Source organism: Quercus lobata, chromosome 2, assembly GCF_001633185.2.
Source record: "Quercus lobata isolate SW786 chromosome 2, ValleyOak3.0 Primary Assembly, whole genome shotgun sequence".
NCBI classification, from domain to species: Eukaryota; Viridiplantae; Streptophyta; class Magnoliopsida; order Fagales; family Fagaceae; genus Quercus; species Quercus lobata.
In genome coordinates, this window is record NC_044905.1 from 24,927,920 (window position 1) to 24,949,511 (window position 21,592).

Sequence of the window (21,592 nt, forward strand, 5' to 3'; positions counted from 1 at the left end):
ATAAGTCACTTAAAGGTTTTTTTAAGTATAAATATACAAATACAAATCTTTTGTACAATTTTTTTTTTTATACTCCACCAATTACAATTTGTCATTTTTTTTTTTACTTTCCTTTATATATATATATATGTGTGTGTGTGTGTGTGTGTGTGTGTGTGTGTGTGTGTATTTTGTGAATTTAAGCATTATTAAATTTCGAGTAATATAACTTCCAGCATATATAACAGCCAAATGCCATAAAGGAAATCTAGTACAATATTAATGTCATTGGTTCTCTATCTTATGAGTTATGATAGTTTTCCATGCAGGTCAGCCGATCTTTGTACAGTGAAATCTCTCAGAGATCTCATTAAGATACCTGATAAAGAAAGAGTTGAGAAAATCTTGATATAGAAAGCTGTCCCCAATTCTTTCACTATCGTATTTTTTTTCCCAACACATTGTATTCGATCATAATTTAGAATCTGTAGCATGTACTATATGGTATTTCCCAAATATATGCTACACAGATTTTAGAAGCAAAACAAAAAAAAACTCTTTTTTATTTTATTTTATACGTCAACAGCGGTACTAAATAGTAGTAAATTTGCCAATAATTCAAAAGAAGACTCTATCCATCTAGCTAGTTCCCTTCATACCCGAAATACTTAGAAGACTTTATCCATCTATGCGTTTAAAACCATAAACTTATCTGTCCTTTGTGTCCCTAGCTGTCTATTTACCTCAAAACAACCAAAGCATGTCATTCATAAAGTTTCTGTAAAGGATTGTTTCAACTTTCAGAAGTACACACTTCACCATTTCTTCCAGTAAAATTGGATGAAACAACCAACAAAGGCAGTTCAAATCCCATTATCTGTCAATTATCATAGAGAAAAGAAACAGAGAAATTTTGAGTGCTGGTTCTGCTCAAGTTAGATGAGTTAGAACAGTGTAGGAGGTGTTAACTTCATCATGTCAAGCAATGCAGTCATTACTTTTTTCTTGTTTCTCAACATCTTTATGTTTCCTGCCATTTCTGCCTTGAACCAAGAAGGTCTCTCTCTACTTTCATGGCTTTCAGCATTCAATTCATCCTCTTCTGCTACTTTCTTCCATTCATGGGATCCAACTCACAATAATCCATGCAAATGGGATTATATCAAATGCTCCAGACATGGTTTTGTTTCAGATATAACAATAACCTCCATCAACCTTCATACCAGCTTCCCCACCCAGCTCCTCTCCTTCAACTATCTCACCACCCTTGTCCTTTCAAATGCAAACCTTACTGGAGAAATCCCCCCTTCAATAGGAAACTTGTCATCACTGGTGACCTTAGACCTCAGTTCCAATGCTCTATCAGGGAACATCCCAGCTGAAGTTGGAAAATTATCTGAGTTGCAGTTTTTGGTGCTGAATTCAAATTCCTTGCATGGTCAAATTCCAACTGAAATTGGAAATTGCTCGAAGCTTCAAGAGCTTGAGCTGTTTGATAACCAGCTCTCTGGATGGATTCCTGCAGAAGTAAGCAATTTGATAGGCCTGGAAATCTTTCGTGCAGGCGGAAATCTAGGAATTCGTGGCGAAATCCCAATGCTAATATCAAACTGTAAAAGACTAGTTTTTCTTGGTCTTTCAGATACTGGTATTTCGGGGCAGATTCCAAGTGGATTAGGAGAACTTCAGAATCTCAAGACTCTTTCAGTCTACACAGCCAAACTCACAGGTCCAATCCCACCAGAAATTGGTAACTGCTCATCTTTGGAACAATTGTATCTATATGAAAACCAGCTTTCTGGAAATATTCCTAACGAATTGGGTTTTATGAAAAACCTCAAGAAGGTGCTATTGTGGCAGAACAATCTGCATGGAAGCATTCCAGAAAGTCTTGGAAACAGCTCAAGTTTGACGGTTATTGATTTCTCAATGAATTCCCTCAGTGGTGAGCTTCCTGGGTCTTTTGCAAATTTAGTCACATTGGAGGAGCTTCTTCTGTCTGATAACAACATTTCTGGCCAAATACCATCATATCTCGGCAACTTTTTGGGTCTGCAGCAACTTGAATTGGATAACAACAGATTTTCTGGTGAGATTCCACCTGCCCTGGGGAAACTAAAGGAACTTTCTTTGTTCTTTGCCTGGCAGAATCAGCTTCATGGAAGCATACCAACTGAGCTAGCCAACTGTGAGAAACTTCAAGCATTGGATCTTTCACACAATTTGCTCACCGGCTCTATTCCAAATGCTCTCTTCAATCTCAATAACTTAACCCAATTGTTGTTGATATCAAATAGAATCTCAGGTGAAATTCCACCTCAAATTGGTAACTGCACCAGCTTGATCCGTTTGCGGCTGGGATCAAACAACTTCACCGGTCAGATTCCATCAGAAATTGGGCTCCTGCATAATTTGAGCTTTCTTGAAATGTCAGACAACAAATTCACCGGAGAAATTCCTCCTGAAATTGGCAACTGCAATCAACTAGAAATGGTTGATTTGCATGGAAATGCACTCCAAGGCATAATCCCCTCATCATTTGAATTCCTTGTTGGTCTTAATGTGTTAGACCTTTCCATGAATAGATTAGCAGGCACCATTCCTGAGAATCTGGGCAAGCTTACATCCTTGAACAAACTGATAATCAGTGGGAACCAGATTACCGGTTTGATTCCCTCATCACTTGGCCTCTGCAGGGGTTTACAGTTGTTGGATATGAGCAGCAACAAAATCACTGGTTCTATTCCAGAAGAACTTGGTCATCTCCAAGAATTAGATATTCTCTTGAATCTGAGTTGGAATTCTCTGACAGGCCCCATTCCAGAGAGCTTCTCTAATCTCTCAAAGCTTGCCAACTTGGATCTGTCTCACAACATGCTAACAGGAAGCCTGAGAGTACTAGGTAATCTTGATAACCTAGTATCTCTGAATGTCTCCTACAATAAATTTTCTGGTTTACTTCCTGATACCAAGTTCTTCCATGACCTCCCAGCCAGTGTGTTTACTGGTAATCAAGAACTCTGCATCAATAGAAATGAGTGCCATATAAATGGAAAACTCCATGGTGTCAATTCTGCCAGAAATCTTATTATCTATGCTCTTCTCAGTATATCTGTAACTGTGTTTGTGGTGATTTTTGGGCTATTTTTATTTATGAGAGTTCGTGGACCCACATTTGAGAAGAATGATGAAGAAGAACATGACTTGGAATGGAATTTCACCCCATTTCAAAAGCTTAACTTTTCCATAAGTGATATTGTCACAAGCCTGTCAGAATCTAATATTGTAGGAAAGGGTTGTTCAGGCATTGTTTATCGTGTTGAGACTCCAGGAAAGCAGGTTATCGCAGTGAAGAAGCTATGGCCAGTTAAAAATTGGGAGCTTCCAGAGAGAGACTTGTTCTCTGCAGAAGTTCAGACTCTTGGATCAATAAGGCACAAAAATATAGTGAGGCTTCTGGGATGTTGCAACAATGGAAAAACTAGATTACTCTTGTTTGATTACATCTGTAATGGGAGTTTGGCTGGAGTACTCCATGAAAAGAGGCTGTTCTTGGACTGGGATGCAAGGTATCAAATCATACTGGGAGCAGCTCATGGTTTAGCCTATCTTCACCATGACTGCATTCCTCCAATAATTCATCGCGACATTAAAGCAAATAACATCTTGGTGGGCCCACAGTTTGAGGCCTTTTTAGCAGATTTTGGCCTTGCAAAGCTTGTTGAATCTTCAGAATGTTCAAGAGCATCCAATACAGTTGCTGGTTCTTATGGGTACATCGCTCCTGGTGAGTATAAGTGCAACAGGTTCTCTAACTACTGCATCAAATTTCTCATGATTATTAACTAACCAAAATAATCAGAAAGTTCTTTTCCTATAGAAAAGAATTTCTTTTCCAGAAGACAATAGGTATCAAAATGGACCATTTATACTATAAATGATATTACTCAAATTATATTCAATTCTAGTCATTTATGATGGCTCAAATATACCCCACTCACTTCAAATATTTTACAAATTGAAGTTTTTTTGGAGTCAGCTTCACCATTCTATTCTGAACTAACTGTTCTTAAGTTTTGGTTTCACTTTGCCACTAATTGTCTAAATCCTGAAATTCAGTCTATGCTTCCTGCAATGATTTCTTCTTATAACAATGCAAAAGGCAATCTACTTCAGGCCTAACTATAGCTTGTCAAAAATTGCAGAATATGGATACAGTTTGAAGATCACAGAAAAGAGTGATGTGTACAGCTTTGGCGTGGTACTACTAGAGGTCTTAACCGGGAAGGAACCAACAGATAGCAGGATACCAGAAGGTGCTCACATTGTCACTTGGGTTAACAGGGAAGTTCGAGAAAGAAAAAGAGAATTCACTACAATTCTTGACCAGCAACTAGTTTTACGATCAGGGACACAGATTCAACAGATGATTCAAGTGCTTGGGGTGGCTCTCCTATGTGTGAATACTTGTCCAGAGGAAAGGCCAACAATGAAAGATGTTGCAGTGATGCTCAAGGAGATCCGGCATGAAAATGAGGATTTTGAAAAACCAAATTTTCTCCGCAATGGGGTAGCAAACAACCCGAAAGCAGCAGTCCACTGTTCTAGTTTCTCAAGATCATCTGAACCTCTAATAAGATCGCCTCCATATGCATAACATCCCAAAAATTAGAATCTAGTTCATTGATAATTTGTTCTCAATATTCAAATAACAAAAAACTTTGTATAGCTTGATATTATTATTTAGTAGCAACAGGTTATCACCTATCACATTGTAATTCTTCATTGCAATTCAACTTTTTTCTCCATTCAGCTTGGATTACTTTGATCATTCGATTATTACTGCAGATGTGGTACGCATATGTTCTGCCCAACTTCAAGTGCATCTTTGTAAGAAATTAAAAATCGTCTTACAAAACCCAAAACTTCTTCCCCCAACTGCCACTACCCGACAATGGAAATGTTGAGATACACCCCACAAGTAAGAGATTGATTTAATGACCCTAAAGTTATGTTCTAAACAACCACATATGCCTCATACAATCCTGACTTCTCAAAAAATGGCTATGATAATTTTTTTTTTTTTTTTTTTAAGTACATTTATAAAGGACCAAGATGCCTGCAAATAATCATTAAAGCAGACCAAAATGCTGTTTACAGAATTGGTCACAGGAAGTAAGATAGTTAAGAAACTACACTACCAGGAAGCAAGTAGCATAGTACCATGGCTCTGCTAGCAATTGCAGCTATCAAGTTGGGGACCAACACTGTCACATAGCTTTCAAGACCAATGGATTAGCTGTGGGGTCTGGGCCAATGAAAAGCGATGTCAGTGACAGAATTCTGGAGGATCTAAGTTGTATGGAACATAAAATTAAAAGGAGTAATTGGACCACCACCCTTTTCAGCTTCCCCAACAATTATTTCTTGTAAAGATAAAAGACAATCACACTCCATGTTCTTGAGAGGATACGTTGCTTTTAGTCATGTGCATCAGACCATCTTAGGCCCACAGATTGTTCATTGTAAACTATCAAACTCTATTGACTAAGAATGCAAGCAACCATCCGCTAAAGTAATCATTCATGCGACACTTATTAAGTAATGTTAATTTCAAGAATTACAATTGATAGTTGTTGGGTTCAATCTGGGATCGGCCGGCAATTCTACACTTAATTGTAGCCCTTATGACAATAGACATGTAACAGAAAAAACATAGACAATGCTAATTTCTTTTAGGTCAAGAGCCTTATAATTCATTGGCATTGGACAACTAGAGTTTGAATCCCCCTCCCATAAAAAGAAATAAATATGATTGTTTCAAGCTTTTTTTTCCTACTCAAAAACAGTTTTTGTAATGCAATCATATTAATTGTTAATGAAAGAGGAAGGAATATGTACTTGCCATAATTTTACCATCTTAATGTAGTTATCAAATTTAGTGGTGTTGTACTATTGAATATTTAGGATTAATAGTTTATAATAAAAATTTTAGAAGGTTAAAATTTTTATAGAGTAAATTAGAATTTAATTTGATGTGTTTAAAGCCTAATTAGTGTAATTTTTAAAACTCTAGGAGGTGACATGCAATTGGCCTATCTACATGGAGGTAAATTGTAATTTACACGAGTTTCAATTAACTCAGTTGTTAAAGTCTTTTATCAACAAATAAGATATTTAAGATTCGATCTCCGTTACACCAAATACCAATTGGTCTTGATTTGATGATAAAGAACAATCATCATAAGCAGATGCTATAAGTTAAAAACTACTCTAAAAAAATTTGTAATTTACTTTTTATTTTTAAAACTCTAGGAGGTAAAATGTAGTTAGGCCTATTTACATGAAGGTAGATTGTAATTTACTTTTTTTATACATCAAAGTCTGAAAGAACCTATTATTTTTCATCAATATTAATTCACAAATAACAATCAATAATGTTCTAAGCCTACTAATGTTATAACTTTTTAAAGCATATTTAAAAAATTAAAAATTAAAAAGTCATAAGTTTTTATTACAGTATTCTAATTTTAACAATCACAATCTGCCTACCAAAAAATAAGGACATCTCTTGAGTCTTGACCATCCATTTAAAAATGACATTATTGTCTACTATAACAAATATACAGATTTAGAATGATTGGATTGATATAAAACGTTTGTATCCAAGTTTAAACAGAAGCATTTGCGCAAATGCTAGACAATTCGCAAGCTAACAAGACCAAATGAGTAATCCACTAAGAAAGCATACAAAAACCAAGTATTATTGAACAAGCAGCCTAAACCTCTTCTCAATTTTCGATCTTTACGTCAGATCAGAGAACTCATTTGCACAGTAATTCTAATCCAGAAGTCCATGACAAACATTCAGTCCCAGTGAACTCTCGTTCATGAACTATAAAGGACCAACCTAATGAAGGATCAGCCCCAGTAAAAGATTTGCAAATAAGGTAGATTGCATAAATATTTGCAAATAATATATGTAAATGACTATAGTCACTTTAAATGAATGGTTTCAAATTTGGTTTTTGAAGATCAATAATTGATATGACAAACAAGTTGGGTATTTGAAATAATTTGATTATGTTATCAATTATAGAGATTGATTGTGTCAATTGAAAAGATAATGAATTATTTAATTTTGATAATTGCAATGTACTAAAAATAAAGACATATGTGGACTAATTATTGATGAATGACATATCGTCGTCTATTATACCAATATCTGAAGATAAAAGTCTTCTATGATTGGATTGATATAAAAGTTCGTATCTAAATTTAATACTGATATCTTTTTTGAAATTTTGTCAAATCATATTTCAGGATACATTTGATAGAGTATGATTAAGATGTTTTAGCACTCCTAAAATAACTTTACCGTGTCTCAAAAAATAACTTTACTGTAAAATTCTTATAAATTTTGAATGTAATTGTGTGGTTTAGATTTTGTCAAGTCATTAGGGATCTAAACAAATATTTATTAGCACTAGATTTTATTAATGAATGATTAGGATTTCAAGAACCCTACATAGAGTTACCTTCAGAATTATAAATGATATTCGATCCACGTAAAATATGCAAATTGATTATTCTAGAATACTCATTTTTAGTAGGAAAAAAAAAAGGTAGTTTTTAGCCAAATGCGAATGTATCTATAAACTAACCACTTATGATATTAAACTATTAGTGGCATTTGGTATGAGGTAATATTTTAGGATTCTCAGGAATGTAAAAAGATTTCTTCATTTGGTTGCAAATTAAACAAGGGAATCAGATGTCAGGAGTATCTAGATTCCCACATAGCCCCCTTCTTTTAGGATTATGGATTCCCTTTGAAACAGGTAAGTATCCATATTCCCAAACTTAAAAAAATTACATTTCTTATAAATTGACAATTTTACTATTTTTCACTTATCATTTAACCGAGATAAAACATACTTATAAAAAAAAAATTTGAAAATAAAACATAAAACAAATCATCAATATCTTTTCCTTTATTTTTATCTCTTCCCGCCACAACAATATAAATGCTAAAATAAAAATAAAATATTTATATCTCCTATTTAAGATTGGTTATTTGCTAAAATAAAATAAAATATTTATTTTTATTAACAAAACATGATGTTGTGATTTTCATAAAGAACAAGAATTTAAATAGTTATTTTTGTATTATACATGTTATTTTGAAATGTTAGACTATAGTTTCAATGAATTTGTCTTAATTTATAGTTTATATTTTATTTGTTATTATTTATTTAGAGGAAGATTAAAAAAAATTGTTATTGGGTTTATAAATCTAAGGATAGAATGGGAAAAATAAATAATTCCTTTAAGATTGCTATGAATAAACCAAACATAGGAATAATTACATTTCAAGACATTTAGATTGCAAAATATCACATTTCAAGGAATTTGGATGCGGGAAGTAATGTAGATTCTTCCATACTAAATGCCACCTAAGCATAACATAGAGAAAATAAAATAACTTACAACGTTTGATACATTCTTCTCATGCTTAAGATTCCCTCTATGTGCTTACGTGTATGCTTTAACACACATGCACATAGCTATTGATTAAAAAGAAATAATAGCAGCTTGAAAAACCCTTTTCTGTAAATCATATTCTTGTTTGAAATCCATAAAATATTAGATTTTAGAACCAACATCATTTGTAGCTGTCAAGAGGTGAAATGTCTCTAAGCCTATCATTCATCTAGATCTTTAAAATCCAAAGTAACTTCACATATGATGATAAAAGTGTAGCAGAAAGAAACCGTGATGACGACTTTGGAACACTATCATAATCATGTCAAAACTCAAAAGGTTCCCATACTTTTGATTGTATGCCTGCATGCATAGTGTATTTTACCAAAGAAATCGTGTGAATTTTACTAAAGAGATAATTTATGTTTAGGTAATGTAAGGAAGAAGTTTGTTGTTTATGTAAATAGAAAGAAAAGACTTTATAGTTTTGGTTTTGAAGTGTCTTGTTGTTTACCATTATATGACAGCTTATCCTAACCAAGGCATAACAAAGCCATAGGTGTCTTCACTTTATGGTAAACTCATTACCATCACAAAGTTGATGCCAGAGTTCAAATGCCAACATCTATCACACATAGCAAATAACAACAAAAGAATTTATGAAGGGATAAAGGGTCTGATTCTCTCACATCATCTACCAATCTGACCCAGCTTTGAGAAGGGTCTGCAGAGGTGGTTGATGATGTAGATGCAGCCTCATAAATTTCGACAAGATCACCCCAAGAACTCCTGCAATACTGAACGTTTGGCTATGTTCAAATAATTTCCCTTTATCTTTAGGGGTAAGGTACCCACGCTATCTACATTCAAGAACTCTAAAATTTTATTACTCATAGAATAAATAAAAAAGCTCTAAAAAGATTAACATCTACAATTCGAAACATAGAGAAACTCAAAGGTTTGAGAAAGAAAGGTAACTAGTAGCTTTCATCCAATCATATAGAGACTTTACGTACAACAGCAACGAGCCTTAAACTCAAATTTTTTGTGGTAGGCTAATTCTCAACAGATAGTTAGGGTTGGCTACATGTATGAGAAATTTTATTACGTTCAAGGAATCTTTAAAAGAGAAGCTTCCTAGAAATTACAACTGAAGGTTTAAGGTATCCTTGAAATTACAAATGTTCTGCTCTCTCAAAAGTAATCACATGATACAATAAGGAGTCACAGCCCACACACTACTATATCCTATCCACAAGAGAAGACATCTATCACCTTAGATGGCATCACCCAATGCAATCCATAAGTAAAAAACAAAGAACCATTACTCAGGCAACTGGACAATGGAGCAAAAAGATGATCAACAAACTTGCTATTACCTTTACGCATGCAAAACTGGTTGACCAACGCTATACTCCTTTTACAAAGGTCGCGTCTATGGTCAAAATCTAGCCTATGTTGTAGTTTACACCAAGAAAACCACCATTTTATGTACCTTACTGTTCCAGGCACATCTCCATGGAAAGAACCTTATAATAGCACCTCTCAAATAGTACGATCGAACGCTAGACACACCAGTACTATTGGATTCCCAACTCATACAATCAGCCCCTTTAGGAAGAGAAATATGAGAATATGAAGAATCCATCAGAGATTCTATGACCCCTCCAACTTCCAATCAAAGAAATTACAGAAGAACTTGAGGATCCAATAGTATGTCCCATCCTTTCCTTTGGTCCACGACATAGGGAACACTAAAGCTTATTTGTTCTCCACAACGAACATAAATCCAGGAATACCTCTCTTCAAGCCCAATCAGCACACCACATACCAGAATATGATTTTTCTAGCAGCCCTTACTCTCTGATATCAGAGTGGAGAACTTTTTCTAACCCACTCTAATTCCTTTCCAAAGACTACATACATGTGGTAGAACATGTCCAAACCTCCTCTAATTATTTCTAAAGACTATATCCATGTGGCCTACGCACATCCAAAGTAGATCAAACAACTCCCAATTTCCGATAATTCGAAGCAACTACTCACCTCCAAAAATGGTGAGTAGCTGCTTCGAATTACACTTTCTAGCCTTCCTATTAGTTTCCTTTCATTGTTTTTCTACTCATACGGAGGGTTGGGGGAAATGCATTTTTTCCATCCTGATTGGGCTTTCTCAATAACCAACTTTATCCTATCTCTAAGCCTACTATCATGGCATTAGCTAATTAGCACTGAATCAAGTATCTGTCTCCCTTCTACAAAAGTATAATGATATTTTGAAACTACTTTTACCGGTACAGTTTTGAGTCAATTCACCAAACCTTAGCTAGAATCTTATCTACTCTGCCAACCAAGCTAATTGGGCAGAAGTATCTTATATTTTGAGTTCCAGGCTTCTTTGGTATAAGAGTGATGAGAGAAGCATCAAGGGAACTTTTGAAGCAGCAAGTTTCAAGAACTTCCTGCAAGAAATTCAAAATCTCTCTCCACAATTCCCCAACATTGTTGAAAAAAAATGCATGGTAAAACTATCCAAACCCTGAGTTTTATACCCTCTCAATTATTTCAATGCATTTAGAACCTCCTCTTTTTCAAAATCCCTTCAACCCATAAACAGTAGGAAACTGAAACATAGCCACCTTAGAGCATTCGCATCAGACTAGCCAAACTAGCCCTATGTTAAATATATAGCTAAAGACCCACAAAAAGCCCACGCATCAGCCTTACCAAGCTAATACAAAAAATTTAACAATCAATAGTGCTTGCCAGAAGCAACGAGTCACTGCTCCTCACTATTGTTAAAAAAATAATTTTTTATTCCTTCTCCCACCGTCTCTCTTATCTCTCTCTTTCTGTCTCTCAAGAACCAATCCACATAAATTGATGGGGGTTGATTTGTTTGGGGCTGCTGGTAATGCGAGGTGGTGGAGCTTTACTAGTTCATTCCAGTAGCAATGCGAGGTGGCATGGTGTTGCGATTTGGCCAGAACTGAATCGTTGGTAGGCAACGTTCAAAGAGTTTCCGTCGTCTGAGTCTCCAATTTGGGTTGCTGCTGCTGTTTTAGGTGTGTATCATTGATGTTCAAACTGTTCAGGACAGCAGGATCTCCGATTTGTGTGTTAAATTTTGAACTGAAAGTGGTTTGGAGATTTCTCATATGGTTGAAGAATAGGGTTTCGACATTTTGAGTTGATTTGGCTGGGATTGTGGTGGTCTGTGTGATTATCAAATTTGTAAGAGAAATTTCTTTTTGATTGAACGAATCGAAATACAAGACTCTGTTCAATATATATGGAACAGAGTATAATATCAAAACTAACAGAGCCTACTGCTACTTACTAAGTTAATTACACAATCTAACCATTAGAAAAAGATACATGCCTAAGTAAGCACATGACACTCTAATGATTCTAAAGAATACAATAGCAGATAGGACTTGCAGTTGTGTTGAATGTTGAATACAAACGGCCTGTAGCTTAGGTCATTTGTGTTGCTGCATCTTCACATTTTCTGTCACTGTTTTCTTGCTACTCTGATAGTGATTAGGTGAAGGCATGTGCAATTGGGTGAACACTGAACAAAATGGGGAAAGGGCGGATGTGAGAGAATAAAAGGGGAAAGTCTTGGCTTATTGCGGTGGTGCCAGGAAGCCTTGGTTGAAAATGGGGAAAGGGTGAAAGAGGTTGGGGAGAGAAATAAATATTGAGTTTGATGCATGAGCTTGTTTGTGTTTGTTTGTTAAACTAGAAAAAGTTGAGTTTTATGGATAAGCCTAGCTAAAAATTTGAGAAGGCTGATGTGAATGCTCTTAGGCCTCAAATCTTCAGGCTCTTCATAAAGTTCTTCATAAAACTGCACTATCCTTTACTGTGACTCATTTTCCTCCATAAGCAAAGTATAATTCAAATCCAAATAATAAAAACTCACCCTCCTATATGTATTAGCCAATCTGTGAATGAATCTGATATTCAAATTCACAGTTCTTCCAATGCCACAAAAAGTCCCCAGTGTAACTTCTTAATTCTATTCGCCACATGGGTAGAAAAACAAAGAAAGGAAACAAATAGGAAGACCAAAAAGTGTAATTTAAGGAAGAAACAGACAAACCCCGTGGACAGATGCATCTTTTATCCTAATTAGGCTTTCTCAATAAGGAACTTTATCCTATCTCTAAGCCTACTATCAAGGCATTCATTAGCTATTAGCACTGAATCAATGTACCTGTCTCCCTCCCACAAAAGTTTCACATGATATTTTAACACTAATTTGACCAATAAAATTTTGAGTTTATTCACCAGAGCCTAGTATCTTATCTACTCTGCCAACCAGCTAATTGGGTGGAAGTCTCTTAAATTTTGAGCTCCAGTCTTCTTCGGTATAAGAGTGATGAGAGAAGCATCAAGGGATCTTTTGAAGCAGCAAGTTTCGTTAATTTCCTGCAAGAAATTCAAAATATCTTTCTCCACAATTCACAAGCACTGTTGAAAGAAAGCCATGGCAAAACTATCCAAACCTTGAGTTTTATCCCCTCCCATTCATTTCAAAGCATCCAGAACCTCCTATTTTTCAAAATCTCTCCAACCCATAAACATTAGGAAACTGAAACCTATCACCTTAGGCCCCTAATCTTCAAGCTCTTCATAAAGTTCTTCATAAAACTGCACTATCATTTCCTTTACTTGATTTTCCTATGTAAGCGAAGTATCATTCGCCTCTAACCAATAAAAGTTCACCCTCCTATATCTAATACCCAATCTGTGATTGAATCTGATAATATTGTCACCCTCTCTTAACCGCATGGCTCTAGACTTCTAACACCATGAAATTTCCTCTGGTTGTGCAAGTTTCCAATCCTGCTTTCACTAGAAGCCTTCTCCTCCCAGGACAAGCCTTCATGCCCTTCTTTTGCATCTAACGATATAATGTCAGCCAAGAGTCTCTTTAACCCCACATCTCCAAATTCCTGCTTATTTCAAACCTTCAAATCATCCTTGAACACTTTAAGTTTTCAAGGTAATACAAAGCTCATATGCCTTTGGAAATTATAGCCATCCCACCCTTCACTCTATTCACAAAACTTTAAAAACATATAAACAAAGTCACAAACATGAACATGAATCACTAAACCACATGAACGAGAGGAGCTTGCATAAATGACTTAACGGGCATGACACTATTGGTTATTACAATCAAAGACCATCAGAAGAGGAAAAACCAGAAATTTCATGTAACAGCTTCTCACCCAAAAAAAATTACTCATATTGGGAAGCACAATTGACATATATTACAAATGTAATTTACATTTCATATGATTAGGGAAAAAAAAGTATCACATATTACAACATTCCTTGCCTTCCACACCTTGTGAAATATAGCATGATAGAGCGGGAAGACTGCAAAGATCAAGAGAAAGAACATGAGACATCAAAAGGGTTTTAAGCCATTAAATTAAAGTCACAATACCTTGAAAACTATTATCTGCATAACTAAATTGTCTCCATGAACTTGAAACTAGCAGTCACACATTTGTCTCGGGATGCCACTTTATGCTGCATCCAACACTTTTGCATACAAGCGGAATAAAACTTCTAATCAGGTCATTATGTCCTACAAGGGATTTTAAAGATATTTGATGAAGAAGAGAAATAAAGTATAAACGAAGAAGGTACCTGGGTTTCTGAACTGATGGTACCAGTTGTCCACTGAGAACACAATCTATTGCCAGGCTTAGGTCCCTAAACAATGTATTATTGAAGCAAGTTAGCTACCATTGTGATATTGATAGAAGTTATATTGTACATTTGAACATCTAACCTTCCATTTACAGGTACATTATTACTTGGTCGGGAATCATCAAATTGGCCATGATATACTAGCTCAAATGGCCTCCTACCATCCTGTTTTCATTTGATAAAAGCACCTGTGTTAGAAATATTACACACTAACACAAAATACAAGGGTTGGATCATGCAGATGGTTTCAAACCAAATGAAGAAAATCATAAAACTGGACTCTTTGAGCAAGGTCTTATCTGAGGGACCAGGCTTGAAAAATGCAAGTTATTTACGCTCTATTTGTTTCAGCAATGATGTTTTTTAGAAAATTAGTCATTTTTCAAAAATTATTTTCAATAAAACTATCTTATTTTCCAATGTTTGGTAGCAATTTTAAATGAGTTAAAAAATAATTTCCTAACTTCCCTTATTTAGCTTGCTGTGAGATAAAGTTGTTTTCCAAAAAAATTTAATGGAAAACAATGTCTAAAAATAAGTCATACTTTTTATGTTGACCAAAAATAGTTTTCCTTTGACTCATCTTTTTTTATGTTACCAAACACTGGAAAACATGGAAAACTATCTTTACACAAGATTTTCCATTGAAACAAACGGAAAGTTACATTTTAACCTTTTTGAATAGGAAGAACTCCGGGGTGCAAACTGCTCCAAAATCTCGTGCAACATCCTGTGACTGCAATTGAAAATACACAACTAAATACAAGGCACATGTAAGAAGTTCTAATCTCCCAGCCATCTTACTTCTACGGATGGTTATCAAATGCCTAGATATAAATTTTAAATAAATAAAAAAATAAAAAATAAAAAAAAGGAGGGAATCAGGGGCAAAGGTACGACCAAGATCAAGTGAGCCTTTTTTTTCTATTTTTTTTAATAATAAAATCATAAGGGATTAGATTATAGAAAACAAGAAGTTCTGTTTCCTACAGATATAAATATTTTTTTGATAGATAACGTAAAAATATTATTAATAAAAGAGCCAAACCAAGTGCATTAGGGATGTACTATGGGAGCACAAATCAGGATGTTTCCTACAGGTAAATTTATATCAAAATAATAGAAAAAGAAATTTTGGAGGGGGATGAAAAAAGAGGAAGGGAGAGGGAATTACTTGAATGTAACAGTAGCTAGTTTTATGTCATGTTCAATTTGATAATGGCTCTAAACATGGATGAACAAGAATGCAGCAGTTCAACAAAATCAAACCAAATAATGAAGCTAAAAATATACACACAAATAGGCATTTGCATATGTGATTGCAGACAAACTGTAAGTAGAAGGTTGAGATTGACAGTAGAATACTGAATACCTCATCATATAAATATGGGAAAGGATAATTAAATAGTTTAGCTTCTTCTGCCATGAATTGTGGTCCATCCTGTGAGGAACAGTTCATGTTGAACAAATCACACAATAGCTTCAACACAGCTCTAATTCCAAGTTATGGAGCTATTAGAACCTGTGGGTGAGTAGCTACAGAATTTGAAGATATTGCAACAACTGCAAGTCCTTTCTGCAGCAAGATAATAGCATACAAATAAGTTACACATGCATGGTCGATTACTTATCCACGATACTCGTGCAACTGGAAAGGGAAGCAAGCATATTGAGACAAGATGTTTTCAGATACCTTCATATAAAAATTTGTTAGCTTCACAATATCCTTTTTCAAGTGTTTAACAAATGGGCAGTGGTTGCAAATAAACATAACCTGCACCACAAATCTGTTAGAATGAATATTATCATTGCTTGTATTATTGCAAAAGACTGTAAAGGAACATCAAGACCAAGGAAGAAACTCCCATTACTGTCATAGGTCAATTCAAGAAGGATTTTAGGTTGAAAACCCTTCCAACCGTTGAAACCATTGTTCCACTTAAATTCATAATATGGTGTAATAACAAAACCAATTCCAAAGGTTATTGAAGAGTTAGTACAGGATTCCGGTTCAAGAATTCTTACACTTCAACATTTATTTTTATTGGTAATTACACATGCCCCAGATGGGTCTTGAACCCACAACCTTACCCTCCACATTGCTCTTACAAAGGGAGGAGGTGTGATTTAAGCTACAGCTCATTGACTCTTACACTACAACAGATAACAAATCGAGGCTGAGCTTTTTCACCAATGGAAGATTAACTTGTTACTACTTCATAATTTCATCTATTAAATATTTATTTTATGGGGACAATATGTGAATTCTAATTGAAGCAAGGTCATATAGTTTTTTGATTGGTAAGTTACACATATACTGGTGGGTCTTGAACCCACAACCTCACCCCCTACCTTGCTTTTACAAAGTGAAGAAGTGCCATTTATGCTGGAGCTCATGGGCGCAAGAGTCATATGGTCTGAAGGTTTAATTATAAGTATTCAAGGTTTGAAAAAGTCTTTAGTTTGGATTTTTACTGTACAAGTTATAGTTAGTTTTCTAATAATGGACGAAAACTGTAACTGGATTTTGACAGTTAGACCTAGGAGATTTATTGATAGAGTATCGGAAAGATGAGTGAATAGCACATCTAGGTGGCTTTCAACATTTCGCTATGGAATTTTGGTTTGAAATCTTTAGGAATAGAAAGGGAAAAGTATGAAGGAATGAAATGGAATGTAACCCAAACCTTCCTTCGATAATTATAAAGCCTAACACAAACCAATATTCTGTCAATGTTACATTTAATAATGTTAAAACCCAAGTACCACTTTCTTAAATATGCCTACAATGTAATAAATTTTTTTTATTTTTTATTTTATTCATATCAAAAAATGATCTTTTACTTAACCAAAAAAAAAAAAAAAAAAGAAAGAAAAAGGATCATAGTATCCAAGCTGACACAAGCAAAATATAAAAGTAAAAGGGAGAGGTTACCAGTAAAGCAGGATATGTTTCAAAATCATCCAAATTCCACACATTCCCAGTAAGTGGCTCTGGAAGCTAAACCAACCAAAATTCACATTACACCCAATAAATAAACAAATAAAATAAGTTGATGATTAAAATACAAAATAGAATGAGGAAGAACCTGAAATTGTGGGGGTCTGAAGCCTAAGGAGGGGCCTTGGGAGAGGGTTCTAGCAGCTCGAACCACGAACTTTCTTGTGGGTACCACTGACTCAGTCACAGTGTTCCCTATTGCCTTAAAATGAAAACCCATTTTAGAGATAGAGAAGGAGGAGCATGCTGTTCTTGTTGGCCTCAACAATGGTGCTAATTTGCCCACTGTCACTGAGGACACCGTAGCCATGGTTGATTGATGCTCTTCGGTTCGATTTTTGGTTGAGATGGAAAACAAAGGGGCGAGAGCAAAGAGTTGGATGACATGAGATGAGAGAGAACAGAAAAGGCGAAAAAACAAAAGACAAACGCCAGAGCCCAAATAAAAATCAGCCCAGTCCACACCCGGACCAAAAAAACCAAGCCTAATCTGATAATGCACCAAAGTCCACTTAAATACCCACAAAGCCCATCCGATTTTTTTTTTTTTTTAAAGAAAAAGCCCATCCAATTTCAAGAATAATGATACCACCATAAAACTTTTTCCGTGACTTGCCCATTTGGTGAGTTGTCAATAGCTGCATAAAAGTAGTGGGTCTATAAACTCCACTACTTATAACTCATCACGTGAGCAAATTATTGTAAAATTGTTAATTTTGTTATGGTCCTGTCATTTTTGCCAAAATAAAAAGCACACAAATTAAGAGCATCTCTAATAATCTAGTTAAATACAAAATACTCTCTATTATAGAGAGTGAAACCACAAAACACTGATCCAACCATCTCTTTATATCTTCAAAAAAAAAAATGCTCATGTACCTCTCCAAACATGAAAGGTTATTATAGATTAGCAATTAAATTTCTTTCATTAAAAAATTCCAACACCGGAATATTATATCATTTCTTTTTCTTTCTTTTTTTATTTCTTTTTACACTCACACTTTCTCTCCATTTCTTCTACCAAAACAAAGGAAAGGAGGCCCTTTGCCTCTTGGTTTCTTCTTGATTTCTTCTCAAATTCCAGCACCTATGAGAGTATCGGCTCAACCAACAATTGAACAAAAGCTAAAATCAAATTAGCATGCCAACTTCGATAATTTGAAATCATTTTTCTAATTGGCTATTTTTGAGTTTAGAAAAATGGAGTTATGGGTATGATGGGTTTGTGTTCTGTTAATTGGTCTTGATTTGGATTTTTCAGGTTTCAAGGGAATAGTGGTTGATTAGCTATTTTTAGGTTTGTGATTGAGTTCAAAATGGGTTCAACTTGATAAGGCAAGACAACAGTATCAAGCATTCCATGGTTCCACATTTCCATATGAAGATTGTTGGAATGTTTTGAAGCACTCACCAAAATAGGTGCGTATTATTCAAGATCATAGACCAAACAGAGGGAGATTTGAGAAAACATCTTCATCTTCTAATCTAGAATCAATAAATTTAGAAGATGAAGATATTTCATATGTTCCCAATGTATTGGAGAGACCACCAAACAAGAAAGCTGAACCAAAAAAAAAAAAAAAAATGTGATAAAACCCTTTTTCGTCCCTACATTTTCACACGATTCTCACTTTGGTCCCTAATTTTTTTTTCACTGCTTTTAGTCCCTATCTTGAAAAATGTGTCTCGTTTTAGTCCCTGACGTTACATCAGAGACAGAAATTGCACAGCTAGCAAACAGAAAAAATTAAAAATATTAAAATAATGCACCCTGTGTCCACGTGGCTTTCCACGTCAGCCTCTAAATTAAAAAAATTAATTTATTAAATCTAACTAAATAAAAAAATTAAAAACAAAAACAAAAACCAAACCCAGCAAGAACAACAAATTTAAAACCCAGCAAATTTAAAACCCAGCAAAAACAAGATCAACAAAACACAAACTCAGCAAATTTAAAACCCAAAAAATTAAATTCAAACCCCTACACCACCAAAACATCAAACACAAAAATCAAATCCAGATTTTCAGCCCCCAAACTCAAAACTCAAAACCCAAATTTTCTTATACTTTCTGAGAAACCAAACACAAACCTCAGATCCAAACCTTAGAGTTGAAACCAAACCACCTCCAACCTCAGATTCAAAACTATCAAACCCAAACGAAATCAACCTCACCTAACAACAAAACCATCTCCTCTCTTAGCCGACGCTGCTTTCTTCTTGCTCGTGTTTGCCTGTGATGTGTGTTTGCGTGGAGGTGCTTTCATGGTGGAGATCGTGGATCTTGGGGTTTTGGGTCTTTGGTCATGGAAATCGTTTTGTAGTTCGGTGGGTTTGAGTTTCTTGCTTATTCTTTATACGAAACTCATTGAAGAAGAAGAATCATAGCGTTGTTGTTGTTGTTCATCTTTGTCTTCGTGAAGCTCTCTCCGACTCTGCGTTCTTCGTCGCCTCTCGCGCTGTATCGCTTCAAGACCACGAGGAAGAACCAGTCCTCGCTGCTGTTCTCGCAATCGCTTCAAGACCACGAGGAAGAACCAGTCTTCACTGGTGGCGACTCGCACTGTCTCCTCCCACTTCGCCTGTACTGGCGTCGAGGTAGACCGAGAATTGGTGAGGCGATATTCTGGTCTTTCGGCTCAAAATCAATTGGAAGCCCTTGAATTGCAACGATGGGTAAACGAACACGCTTCTGATCTTCTGATGTTAGTGTGGGTGTGATGTAGCCGTGGTTATGGTGGATTCCGAAGTGTTTTGTGGTGTGGGGGTTTGAAATATGGATTTGAATTTAATTTTTTGGGTTTTAAGTTTGCTAGGTTTGTGTTTTGTTGATCTTGTTTTTGTTGGGTTTTAAATTTGCTGGGTTTTAAATTTGTTGTTCTTACTGAGTTTGGTTTTTATTTCTGTTTTTAATTTTTTTATTTAGTTAAAATTAATAAATTAATTTTTTTAATTTAGAGGCTAACGTGGAAAGCCACGTGGACACAGTGGGCATTATTTTAATATTTTTCATTTTTTCTGTTTGCCAGTTGTGCAATTTCCGTCTCTAATGTAACGTCAGGGACTAAAATGAGACGCGTTTTCCAGGATAGGGAGTAAAATCAGTGGAAAAAAAAGTTAGGGACCAAAGTGGGAATCGCGTGAAAATGTAGGGATGAAAAAGGATTTTATCCCAAAAAAAAATGATTGAAGAAACAAAGAGCAAGAAAGTACAGTTTCAAATATGGAAGACTTATTAAATGTCATGATGGAAGAAAGAAATAAAAATTGAGTGAGTTGAAAAGGACCACTATTGAGAAAGAACGTCTTGCATACCATGAGCAAAAGATGATGTGAATTCATCTTGAGGATAAAAAAAAACTTGCAACAATGCAAATGAAAATGGAATTGGAAATGGAAAAATTGAAAGAGGACAAGGAAATGGAAAAATTAAGATTAGAACTAGTGATGGATGCAAGTGTGTTGCCTCCAATGCAACAAGAATATATTCATCAATGGCAAATGGAAATCCTTGAAAAATGAAGGAATTAGCTTGACATAGGATGCTCTTGTTTTGTATGATTAAGAGAGCACTTTAAACTTGTTTTATATGATTAATAGAGCACTTTAAACTTGTTTTGTTGCAAATGTGATCCAACTGATTAGAATATATTGATTCACTGGTTTTGTTTTGCTGCAATGTGACACACTAACTATGGATAGTAGTTGTTATCTACTATTATTTGATATATTACAACACTTGCATTTATCATTGCAAGTAGTCGATAAATTTGGTGCTATTATCATTTAAACTTGCAATTATAACATAATATTTATCAATTAATCTCAAAGATGTGTTCGATCTTAGGGTGACATTAGTCTTATATATACTAAAAATGTATGATTGTTTGAAAAATATGACCATTGTAAAAAATGACCATTTAGTAAATATGATCATTTTAAATAAAATTTTTTAAAAAGTCTATTGGGAAATATGACTATTGGAAAATTTGAAAATATTGTAGTTATGAGATTTAAACAATATAGTTGTTGGGAATTTGAGAATTATAGCTGTTGAAAATGAATAAAGAAATATTCAAAAAAAAAAAAAAGGAATAAATGAAGAATAAAGAAAGAGTGAAGAAATAATATTTATATAGAATAAAAAAAAAATAGAGTCTATTGGAAAGTGTATTTGTAAAAATAAGTAGACAAAAGGTAAAAATTATTGTTTACTCTTCAAAATGCCATCAGCTCTCTCCAAAATGTTTTCAAAATTAGATTTTCACAATCAGTCTTTTCTCAAATTATACATTGACTTTAGAACTTTTCTCGAAATTATATTTTTCAACCCCAAAATTTCTAGTTATATTTTCAAGATTACATTTTGGCCTCAAAACCTTTTTTAAAATTACAA

The 21,592-nt window shown here is 34.7% G+C and overlaps 2 protein-coding genes across 4 annotated transcripts; one reads left to right on the forward strand and one right to left on the reverse strand.

The window, feature by feature from the left end:
* The first annotated feature begins 621 nt into the window (after positions 1-621).
* Positions 622-4,757, forward strand: LOC115975058 (LRR receptor-like serine/threonine-protein kinase RCH1). Its single transcript, XM_031095696.1, has 2 exons — positions 622-3,766; positions 4,185-4,757. The coding sequence occupies exons 1-2, from the start codon at positions 955-957 to the stop codon at positions 4,634-4,636; spliced, it is 3,264 nt and encodes a 1,087-aa protein (XP_030951556.1). The 5' UTR covers positions 622-954; the 3' UTR covers positions 4,637-4,757.
* Positions 4,758-13,685: 8,928 nt separating this feature from the next.
* On the reverse strand, positions 13,686-17,605 carry LOC115975059. 3 transcript variants are annotated; one of them, XR_004088063.1, is made up of 10 exons: positions 17,286-17,603; positions 17,132-17,197; positions 15,890-15,970; positions 15,719-15,772; positions 15,569-15,637; positions 14,870-14,932; positions 14,279-14,361; positions 14,134-14,199; positions 13,928-14,025; positions 13,686-13,857 (listed from the first exon to the last, which is right to left on the reverse strand). XR_004088063.1 is itself a non-coding variant. In XM_031095698.1 (10 exons), the coding sequence occupies exons 1-9, from the start codon at positions 17,505-17,507 to the stop codon at positions 13,983-13,985; spliced, it is 747 nt and encodes a 248-aa protein (XP_030951558.1). In that variant the 5' UTR covers positions 17,508-17,605; the 3' UTR covers positions 13,686-13,857; positions 13,951-13,982. The 3 variants fall into 3 exon arrangements, 2 of the variants coding, with proteins under 2 accessions (XP_030951558.1, XP_030951557.1); XM_031095698.1 differs by having other exon boundaries at positions 13,951-14,025; positions 17,286-17,605; XM_031095697.1 differs by having other exon boundaries at positions 13,686-14,025; positions 17,286-17,604.
* Between the last annotated feature and the right edge of the window lie 3,987 nt (positions 17,606-21,592).

Coding starts and splice junctions, on each gene's coding strand:
- LOC115975059 (XM_031095698.1), bottom strand. CDS start 17,507: ATGGCTACGGTGTCCTCAGTGACAGTGGGCAAATTAGCACCATTGTTG. Junction 15,773..15,889: donor TAACAAATTTTTATATGAAG/GTATCTGAAAAC, acceptor ATCTTGCTGCAG/AAAGGACTTGCAGTTGTTGC. Junction 14,933..15,568: donor TCCCATATTTATATGATGAG/GTATTCAGTATT, acceptor TTTCAATTGCAG/TCACAGGATGTTGCACGAGA.
- LOC115975058 (XM_031095696.1), top strand. CDS start 955: ATGTCAAGCAATGCAGTCATTACTTTTTTCTTGTTTCTCAACATCTTT. Junction 3,767..4,184: donor TTATGGGTACATCGCTCCTG/GTGAGTATAAGT, acceptor CAAAAATTGCAG/AATATGGATACAGTTTGAAG.